The sequence below is a fragment of the Salvia miltiorrhiza genome, chromosome 8 (genome assembly GCF_028751815.1).
Source record: "Salvia miltiorrhiza cultivar Shanhuang (shh) chromosome 8, IMPLAD_Smil_shh, whole genome shotgun sequence".
NCBI classification, from domain to species: Eukaryota; Viridiplantae; Streptophyta; class Magnoliopsida; order Lamiales; family Lamiaceae; genus Salvia; species Salvia miltiorrhiza.
In genome coordinates, this window is record NC_080394.1 from 36,485,483 (window position 1) to 36,496,316 (window position 10,834).

The following is a 10,834-nucleotide window of genomic DNA, read 5'->3' on the forward strand; positions in this document are numbered from 1 at the left end:
CATATAAAAGGTCGAATTGGGTCTTTCAAAATGTTAATGCTTTCTGGGCATAACCCTTTCAAGCGAGAGGCCAATGTAGGGATGACTTATGGGCAAAATAGCAAATCCATTAACGGATAATTTTTGGGTTTATACACTAAAAGGAAAGATTGGGTTCAAGGCGTTAATGTGCGTGACGTGTGATAATAGGGGCATTATTGTGTTTTACCTATAATCAATTGATGTATGCATGTGTGAATATGGTTGCACCAATGAACGCATTTAATAAGTCAAGTACAAGTCAGGTTTCTTTTGTCTTTTGACCAAATCGTTTTTTTTGCTTCTGTTTAGTTTTTTTTTTATTGTTTTGCCCACAAAAGTAGTCATAACAAGTAGCAGAAATCAACATTTTTTGTAGTGACACCGTGACGAAAGAAGTTACAATCAGTTCTCGAATTCGACCCTGAACTTGTCGCTAACTAATGTAGTTGTAGGCACATGATAAATTTATTTGCAGGAAGCTAAATGACGACTTCGTCAGAATTGAGGACAACCTAGGCCCATAAGATGCAAATGAGTTTGATTTTCAGAGTGATGTAGTCGGTGCGCCTCGTTGTCTTGGGGGGATTGATAATTTTAACAACTTCGTCATCTCCGCTGAATTGTGCTTCGTTCAAATTGATACTCTCACGTCTTTGAGAATTGAACGCATTTGTTGCCGAAAAATCAAGAGACAAATAATTTGGGGTCACTGAAAATTATCCTATTTGATCGGCGTACCAATTATGGAAATCATGGTCGAGCCCCTCGATCGAGCTCCGCTGGATGCTCTTAGATGATCCTCTGAGAAAAAGGAAAAGAAAAATAAAAAGAAAGAATGTTTAGTTTAGTTAAACGAACAGCACACACAATCGCCATTGAGGCCCATCATCGAACGGGCCGAAATGTGCATCTGAATTGAAAGATGGGCCACCACGTGCTTGCTTCGAGTCCAAACCTCTTCTCAAACGATGAAACTTGACATTAACGCGTACGGCAAATCCAGGAAGCACAGCATCTCCACATCAGTTTCATCATCTTCCACAACGCATCAAAAAATCTAGGGCTGATTCTACAGCGCCACTTCTGCTTCCACAGCTTCGGATTGTATTCCCGGCAGCTCAGCTCGCCTGCGTTCGGGTAGAATCCCTGCAGTTTTCCGGCCAGGTATTTACTATATCAGTCGATTATCTCGAGTTTGTCCTCGAGATTTAGCTGTTGTATTTGATCTGCTAATTTCGTATCCAATTATGTGTTAATTTATACTTTCTCGATCTGTTGGTTTGATTTTGCTGAACACTTCATGCATCCGTATTTGAAAAAATTCTCCATCTCGAAGTTTGTGATTTGCAAAAATGATGTTGGTTAATGAATTTACTAGCTGTTGTATGAATAATGTTTGGAAAACTAGGAAATAGATATCATCAAATTTAAGAATTTCAGGTTTTTTGGTTATGCATATGCCTCGCCATTTGAATTCTTTGTTATTTGATATTGATTTACGGCAAACAAAAGTTAAGTGAAATTTTTATTGGATTGAAGGATTGCAGTGCGAGAAGCTAGAAGTTAAGTATGGCTGCGGCTGAAGAGAACAGTGCGCTGTTCCCCATTTTTGTGTTGACGATGATTGCACTGCCTCTAGTGCCTTATACTTTTGTCAACTTATACCTCACATTCAGAAAAAAGAGCCAGAATATTAATTGCCGTTGTTCAGCTTGCTTCCGCTCCGGGAAGTATCGAAAATCCATATTTAGACGCGTAAGTATCTAACCTGACTGCGCACCTCCTCCCAATACTGAAGTTGACATTCATGGTGTTAGCTGATCCTGTGTTTCCTCTTCTGTATATTTTGTGGTTTTATGTGATATCCTTAAATTCGTCTGATTACTGTCACATTTCAGATTTCAAACTTTTCGACTTACAGCAACCTTACGGTTTTGTTACTCTGGGTGGTGGTGGTTCTTTTGAGTTTCTACATCAAACATATTAACACTGAGGTACTTTCTGGTTCTTCCTGTTCTGCTCCCAGTGAAGTAGTGATTATTAATGACATATTTGGACTGGAAGGTCTGTTAGGGACAATGAGCATATTGCTCGAATTTGCATCAAGAAGCGGTTCAAACATGTATTGAAAAATAATCCCGCTCATTAACTACATTTTGTGTTTTTCTTTTGAATGTTCTTTGACTGTATAACATATCTATTTCAGACTAATGGATCTTAATTTTACAGATCCAAATATTTGAGCCATTCAGCATACTGGGATTAGAACCTGGAGTGTCAGAACCAGAAATAAAGAAGGCCTATAGGAAACTTTCCATTTTATACCATCCTGATAAAAATCCAGACCCAGGTTGAAGGTGTTTAATGACTGCATTTTACGATTATAGTTTAATCTATAACCGAGACGGAAACTGACAGTGTTCTTGTTCCAGTTGCTTACTGAATTTAAACCTTCCTGTGCAGAGGCTCACAAGTACTTTATCGATTATATATCCAAGGCTTATCAGGCTCTGACTGATCCTATATCACGGGAGAACTTTGAGAAGTACGGGCATCCTGATGGCAGGCAGGTAATTGTATATAAGGAGAACTTTTATTTGGCGTCATCACTTTTCTGATAGTTTTACATGAGAAATCAGTTCTGTGGTTTTTCCCCTCGGTAGGGCCTTCAAATGGGAATCGCTCTTCCCCAGTTCCTTTTGAACATTGATGGAGCATCTGGTGGAATTTTGCTACTTGGAATCGTAGGAGTTTGTATTATTCTACCCCTGACAATAGCCGTCATATACTTGTCAAGGTCATCAAAATATACGGGGAATTATGTCATGCATCACACAATGTATGCTTATTACCATTATATGAAGCCTTCATTAGCTCCAAGGTACAGAAACATTTGCTGCACTCAGTATTCTACCTTTGACACTACATGCTTGAATTGTTGTCATGTCATAGTTTCTTATAACTTGGTTATATCTGTTAGACACATGTGACATGACTTTAAAATTGTACCATTTTTGGATTATGATTTTTGAATTGATTTTTGCTATTTGAAAATCATGCTCTAGCATGTAATACAATGTAGAAGAATTGCAAATTTTGCTATTTATATTTTTGTAATGATTTGGTTTCAAATTAGCGTGCATCTGATCTTTTCGATTGTACAGCAAGGTGATGGAAGTTTTCATTAGGGCTGCTGAATACATGGAGATTCCAGTTCGTCGAAATGATGAAGAATCACTTCAGAAATTATTTGTGTTGGTCAGGAGTGAGCTAAATCTGGACCTTAGAAATATCCGACAAGAACAAGCTAAATTTTGGAAACAGCATCCTGCTTTAGTAAAGGTAATGAATTATCTGTTGAGTTTGAGATGTTAAGTGCATTGATATATGTTTCCCTTCTAAAAGTGTATGTTTTAATGTTCACAGTCTGAGTTATTGATTCAAGCACACCTGACCCGTGAAACCGCAGCATTATCTCCATATTTGCAGCGAGATTTTAAGAAAATGCTTGCCCTTGCACCTCGTCTTCTTGAAGAACTAATTAAGGTATTAGCAGTATATCATATTTAGCTTTGGTTTAGCCACCCCCCTCCTCTCTTACTTGTATGTGTATTTGATGAGAGGGGTATATTATAAATGATTTGTGATTTTTACATGATACATTTTTAGGACAACTATCCAGATGACTTCCTGACAGATGATCACAATTTTGTTCAGTTTGCTACTTAATTTAAGTAACACCTGCGGTTGCAAATAGAGGCAGATGCCCATAGAAAGGCATATAATATGCTTACAAAATTGCCTCAGAATAACCAAGCAAGTTGAGAAGCAAGTGGAACAAAATACAGGAACAAAGATTTGTATCAAGAAACTGCTTCAAGCAGTGCTATGTTAATGACGGCTGGACCCATTAGTTAATGAATTTAAGTCCCTTAATTATTTACCAAAAAAGGAATGGGAGATTCCATTACGGGAACTGGGACATTTGTAATGGGACGGAGGGAGTATTATAATATTAACATATCATTGCTTGAAGCAGTTTCTCGATACAAATCTTTTGTTCCTGTATGTTGTTCCACTGTGCTTCTCAACTTGCTTGGTTATTCTGAGGCGATTTGTACGCATATTATATGCTTTTCTATGGGTATAGATGATTATATATAAATTATCTTCCTATGCAGATGGCAATCATACCACGTACCCAACAGGGACATGGATGGCTGAGACCTGCAATTGGAGTGGTTGAGCTATCCCAGAGTATGATCCAGGTACATCCAGAGTCCCGAAGTAGTGTAAAGTGAACTTACTACTCTGCTTATGTGCTATTATAAACAATTGTTACCTTTTTTTTCCTTTCCTTTTTTCTTTTGGACTTGATTTCTATATCATAATTGATTTTTGTCTGTTTCTTCTTTGACCATCAATCAATTTGGATTCATATATTTCCTGTTATTTGCATCCTATTAGCTCATGCCAATTAGAGATATATCCTCTTCTATTAAACAAGAAATATGTTATCTTTAGACTGATTATTTTGCTGTTGCCTCTCATTTTGAGAATAAATCAATTTTAGATTGTCCTTGGAGAGGTTGGATCAAGTTGCCACTCTGTTAGATCAGAAAGATACTGGAATTTTTTCCATTGGACTCATTATTCTTGTATCATGAATATGAAATCCTACAATTTCATAAACAAGGGGAGGCTTTGACTGGAAACTTCTTTTGATAAACAACCTAACCCTGTAAATTAGAAGTCCTAAGAGACAGCAAGTTAATTAACTCTGCTGCAACCTTCTGGAGAAACATTAAGGAGCTGCCTTTTATCCCTTCAGCAATTATTTCTTACTCCCTTGAAAGATTTATGACTTCACTGAAACTAAAGTGAAAGTGCTCCTGTTCTGTATGCAGGCTGTCCCCCTCAGTTCAAGAAAAGCAACTGGGGGTTCAAGTGAAGGTTATGGTCCATTTCTCCAGCTGCCACATTTTACTGAATCAGTGGTAAAAAAGATTGCCAGAAAGGTTGTTCTCTCTCTCTCTCCCTCCGCCTTACCCCTATCTGCTTTTGTGTGTAAATATATGTGTGGCCCCATTGCAAATTACTCAAGTTTGCATTTTGGTATCACAACTACATGCTTGAAATTGCTGTGGCCTTGGTTCTATGGCCATACCTATTTGTGAAAACTACTGCAGCTTCATTATTTTCTGGCAAAGTTTTCCTGTTATTTAACCAAATCTCTCACTGCCATCATAAAACATTTTTTGTTGGCAATGTTAGAAAATCTTTCATTGTGTAGTCTGTTACGGTGTTGACTTCCGAGTCCTTGTCTCTGTTTAGAAAGTTCGCTCATTCCAAGATCTTCGTGAAATGAAACAACAAGAGCGTGCAGAGCTGTTGACTCAGGTTGCTGGCTTTTCTGATGCTGAAGCCCAAGATGTGGAGATCGTCCTTGAGATGATGCCTTCCATTTCAATTGATTTAACATGTGAGACGGAAGGTGAGGAGGGAATACAAGAGGGTGACATTGTGACCATGCAAGCTTGGATCACACTTCGGCGATGGAATGACTCGATCCGTGCCTTTCCGCACGCTCCTTACTTTCCTTATGAAAAAGAGGAGAATTTTTGGCTACTGCTTGCAGACGCCTCTTCAAATGATGTCTGGATGTCGCAAAAGGTTAATTTCATGGATGAGGCTACTGCAATAATTGCTGCATCTAAAGCAATTCAAGAGTTGAAGGAGGGGTCTGGTGCTAGTGCTAAGGAAATTAACATAGCTGTGAAAGAAGCAATTGATAGAGTGAAATCGGGTTCGAGGTTGGTGATGGGCAAGTTCCAGGCCCCTTCCGAGGGAAACTACAACCTGACCTCCTACTGCTTGTGTGATGCATGGATTGGTTGCGATGCAAAGTCCAATGTTAAGCTCAAGGTATTGAAACGAACTCGTGCTGGCACAAGGAACGTTGTTTCTACCGATGAAGTGCCATCGTTAGAGGATGGAGCTGATGATGAAGACGAGGAAGGCGACGATGAATATGATGATGATTATGAGAGCGAGTACAGCGAAGATGATGAGGATGTCAGGGGTCAAGATACTAAAGGAGCTGTGGCAAATGGCTCGGTACATGATGAGCCAAATGATTCGAGTTCTGATGATTGTTCAGAGAGATGAAAATTGAGCTTTTTCCTACTGTCGATTTTCCTTTTATTACTCGACTGTCACATTACAAATGACTTAGATAACAAAGTTATTTATTCCATTTACCAGTGTTGGTATTCGGTTTTCACCATTTTAGGAGGGAAAATAGAACTAGTTCTAGACTTCTAGTACTTGAGAGATAATAGAATTCGTGTCAAGTGCCATATAGACTAGTTGCTCTTAACGTCATCTGCCACATAGCACCATTTTGTTACAAATTACTATAATTTGTTTCTGAGGAGGAGCCATGGTATTATTTTTATTTTTTACTCCCTCCGTCCAAATATTCAAGTCCCGTATTCCTTTTTGGGCCGTCCCAATATTCAAGTCCCCTTTCCTTTTTTGGCAATAATTAGAATACAATTAATAGATTTAATTATCTCTCTCTCCTCTCACAACCCAACCCACCTGCCCCTCTCTCTCTCCTCACTTCTCTCTTCGTCATCTCCCCCCTCTCTCCTCTTCTTCTTTCACCACCTCCAATCTCCAATCCCTCCACCTTCCACCGCCTCCACCACCTTCCACCGCCTCGCGCTTCGCGCCTCTGCCGCCATCCTCTTGCACCGCCTCCAACGCCACCACTGCAAACCCTAGATTTCCCTCTGCCTCTTCCTCCCCTGCCCCTCTCTCTCTCTCTCTCTCTCAATCATCCCCCCTCTCTCCTCTTGTTCCACCGCCTCCGCCGACTTCACCTTCCATCCGCCTTCTTCCACCGCCTCGCACCTCCGGCGCCTCGCGCCTTCGCCACCATCCTCATGCCTCCGCCACCATCTTCCTGCGCCGCCTCCACCTTCCTCCTGCTCTGCCTCCAACGCCTCCGCCGCCTCGCGCCTCCGCGGGCTCCAACGCCGCCTATGCCGCAACAGCCGCTGCCCTCGTGCCTCCGCGGGCTCCAACGCCGCCTCTGCCCTCCGCCTCTCGCCCACCACCTGCTCTTCCATTTTTTTGATTTCTCTGTGGTGTTTTGGTGTTCCGGCTCAGAAATTGAAATTAAGGCCCAATGTTTTGGTGTTTTGGGCAAGGTTCGCCTCCGTTTTTTTTATTTCCGGTGGTGTGGTTCAGAAATTGTGGTGGTGCACAGGCGGTGGCGCGGCAATGGCACAGGCGGTGGTGCAGTGTTAATGAGCCTGAGACCCTTAATTAAAGTAACATTAACTTTTTCAAATATACCATTTAACTCTTAATTTTAGTCTCCTAAATACCCGTGCCCAAAAGAAAGGGGACTTGATTAACGGGACGGAGGGAGTATATTTTTGAGATCGTTATTCAACTGGAACCTTCAGAATTTCTAGGGCTGGTATGAACCAGAATAAATAAAGAACAAAAATATAAAGGTGGTATTTCACTGTTCGCAAGTCTGATTCTTTTATTGCTAGCTCGATTTCCTGGTAGGAGATGTGAACATATCCACACTAATATTATTAGCAGCAATGCATACCATCGAAATTATGAATTCTTGCAGATGGTGTATAAATGAGTCTATAACAAGCTCTTCAAAACAAAATACTATATAACTTGCAAGATATTTTTGAGCTTATAAAGCAAACCTCAAACCCCTGAATCCCATCCAAGAAACTGGTTCTCGACCCCAGTCAATTGACAAAAATAGTATCAGATTCTCAATCAGCTTCGAGAGCTCATCGAGAATCAGAGACTATATCGCCAGTGTCGAGCACGAGGGTCTTCGATGGGAACACAATAGCAGCCACTGGGTTACTCTCAATGCCACCTCCCTGATCAATTATTAACCTCAACTCTTCAATATGGACCTTTCCATGGTGACCACTCACCACAATAGTTGGAGTTCCCCTCAATTCCTACAAGATAAAGAAATATATCAAATATCAGAGTTTTGTTCAAACAGAAGTTGAGAATTAAGAAAATCACCTCTGGGATGTCCCAGACGTCCTTTCTTCCACTAAGAGGTTCGACTTTAGGGATCCTCGTATCCTTGGCTCTCAGATAATTTAGCTGCTCTTTGACCCCTTTACCTTTCTCCAAACCAGCATGTACAGCTATCAGTTTACAGTTCTGCACTCCTTTTTCTGTCTCTATACTTACATTATCCTTGCAGATTCAATAGGCCAAGTTAGTCGTTAGGTTTGATTCTCTTTGTGCAGAATAGTTCCTGGCAGAGTATCTCTAGGCTTACTTACCTCTTCATGAACCCAAACCAAATCTGCAAGAAATTTCTTGTGCTCGTCTGGAACTGCCTTCCTCAACTCTGTGGTACAAGTAACGCATCATAACATGAAACTAGGACATCCTAAACTGAAATTTCTATGATATTCAAGAGTATCTTCCAAGTCAATCCATCTAAACCAGACAGGATCACTTGGATTCCATCAAGAAACTCAAAATGGGTCAGCTCCAACAGATACTACCCTACAATGGAAGCTGCGTAATATTTGTTCCCTTTATGAACTACTCTCCAATTTCAACAAGAGAAAAAAGAATTTAACCAAAAAACAGAAAGAAAATCATAATCCAATTGATTTATTAACAAACAAAAATCAAATAGTGTTTCGTCAAGGCTTACGTGAAGAGATGACTTCCAACACAAAGTCAGTATTCAGAATCTTGTTTACAAAAGCTAAAAGCATAATAAAAAGAAGCAACACATAAGTATATATACTTATTAAAGATGAAAGTGATACCTGCAGATCCATGCGGAACCCCATAGGATTGGAAAGTAGGGGCGGCATCGTAAATGGAGCCCTGATAATCAGTGTTCTTGGCGCGATTAAAGCCAATCATCCTGCCTGCCCACCTTCTTCCCTGCAAATGCATATTCTCGTAGCCTTCACCCTTGTACCACCTCTCTCTCTCCTCATTCATGGCGTACTCCTCCCACGTCGCAGAGAAATCGGAGCCGTCGACGGGGCTAGGGAGAAGCCCCAGGAAAGCAGCGAATGCGAGGTCATGGTTGCCGCAGAGGAAGATATGACGTTGATTAGGGTAGTTTGAGGGGAGTGAAATCAAGAAATCGATGACTTCCTTAGTATTAGGGCCTCTGTCGCAGTAATCGCCCAGGAATATAATTAGGGCAGATTGGAAATCAGAGGGGGGTAGTGCTTTTTCGAGGTTAGACCACAAGTTTTGCAGTTTTCTTATGTAACCGTGGATGTCGCCTACGCAGCAAACCATTCTCGCTTTACTTGTAGCCATTGATGAGATGAAGAAGTGGCCTTCAAGTTCAACACACAATTACCACTTTCAAAAAAATGGAGGCTCTTACTTCTTAGAGCATCCACGTGAATTACTTATTAACTCATCTAAAGAGGGGATCATTTATAAGTAGTAACCTGTATTTGGGGAAATTCATTCAACTAACTCATATTCATTAATTTTAATTTAGAAACAATATACTATGGTCATTTTGAAAAGAAAACACAATATTCAGCCACTAATTGAAAAAATAAAAAATCTAGTCATTTTTTATTTTTTAGGATTGTTTTGTCCTTAACTAGAGCGGACGAGATTCGAATTTGCGCACGAGTTAGGCATACATGGCATTATACTCAGTGCTGTATGAATGATACTTATGGTCATATTAGTGCCATTAGTGTCATACGAATGATACTTATGACGATATTAGTATCATTAGTGTCATATATCTGTGTGCTAATATTATTTAGATAGATACAGTTATATGACCATTTAGGGTTTATATTATCATTTAGGGTTTAGATTTCTCATTTAGAGTTTAGATTATCTATTAAGGGTTTAGATTCTCCATTTAGTGTGTTGCACGAATGGTACTTATGGTCATTTTAGTATCATTAGTGTCATATACTCTCTTATGTAATGTTACACAAATAGTACTTATGGTCATATTAGTGTCATTAGTGTCATATACTTAGATATTTTTTTCGGTTGGCACATATGTGCCTAACTCACGCGCAAACCCAAATTCGACCCGAATCCGATCCGCCCTAATTAAGGGCAAAACAGTCTTTACACGTAATAAATGACTAGATTTTGTATTTTTTCAATTAGTGGCTAAATATTGTATTTCCTTCTTCAAAATGACTACTTCAAAATAGCCCTCTTTAATTTATGCATTTTTTATTTAATTTAAATTGCATCAATTTAAATGACACAATTACTTGAAATTAAAATTGCATTAATTTAATTTACATAAAAAAAAACTTAAAATAAACACCTAAATAACTATTCTGGCACTAGAAATCCGAAACATGCCCGAACGTGCTGGATCAAATCCGCTTGGAGCTTGGCATGCATCGTCCTATCTCTGAAAATTGCATCTCTATGAACGTACTCCTCGAAATGTATCAATTTTGGGCCGGACTTCTAATGATTTCTCATCGAGCTTGAAGCACTCCAAAGGCATGTTCGACATCATTTCGTGCCAATTCTTGCATCTTCTTGAACCTTGCCTCTTTCGGATTGGCCGCCAACGGTAGGCTCTTGACGAACATTGGCCACTCAGAGTAGTAGCCCATCTGGTAGTAGGATCGGTTGACTTCAAAGATCACTGACGATGACGTTCATCCAAAACATCGGCGGACAGAGGCGACTGGTTCAAAACGTCGATGTCGTTGTTCGAGCTGGGAATACCATGCCGGCCCTCGTGCATCTGAAGCAGTCGTTGAAC

General features: G+C 40.0%; 2 protein-coding genes across 3 annotated transcripts; one reads left to right on the plus strand and one right to left on the minus strand.

Annotated features, from left to right (window-relative positions):
• The first annotated feature begins 778 nt into the window (after window positions 1–778).
• LOC130996558 (dnaJ protein ERDJ2-like) lies at window positions 779–6,281 on the plus strand. Of its 2 annotated transcripts, none has more exons than XM_057921843.1 (11): window positions 779–1,185; window positions 1,569–1,776; window positions 1,920–2,015; window positions 2,251–2,371; window positions 2,485–2,591; window positions 2,685–2,902; window positions 3,186–3,363; window positions 3,448–3,567; window positions 4,203–4,289; window positions 4,929–5,039; window positions 5,356–6,281. In XM_057921843.1, the coding sequence occupies exons 2-11, from the start codon at window positions 1,591–1,593 to the stop codon at window positions 6,187–6,189; spliced, it is 2,058 nt and encodes a 685-aa protein (XP_057777826.1). In that variant the 5' UTR covers window positions 779–1,185; window positions 1,569–1,590; the 3' UTR covers window positions 6,190–6,281. The 2 variants fall into 2 exon arrangements, with proteins under 2 accessions (XP_057777826.1, XP_057777825.1); XM_057921842.1 differs by having other exon boundaries at window positions 781–1,185; window positions 1,561–1,776.
• A 1,275-nt stretch (window positions 6,282–7,556) lies between these two features.
• Window positions 7,557–9,552, minus strand: LOC130996559 (tyrosine-protein phosphatase RLPH2-like). Its single transcript, XM_057921844.1, has 4 exons — window positions 8,874–9,552; window positions 8,373–8,440; window positions 8,104–8,283; window positions 7,557–8,033 (listed from the first exon to the last, which is right to left on the minus strand). The coding sequence occupies exons 1-4, from the start codon at window positions 9,382–9,384 to the stop codon at window positions 7,854–7,856; spliced, it is 939 nt and encodes a 312-aa protein (XP_057777827.1). The 5' UTR covers window positions 9,385–9,552; the 3' UTR covers window positions 7,557–7,853.
• Between the last annotated feature and the right edge of the window lie 1,282 nt (window positions 9,553–10,834).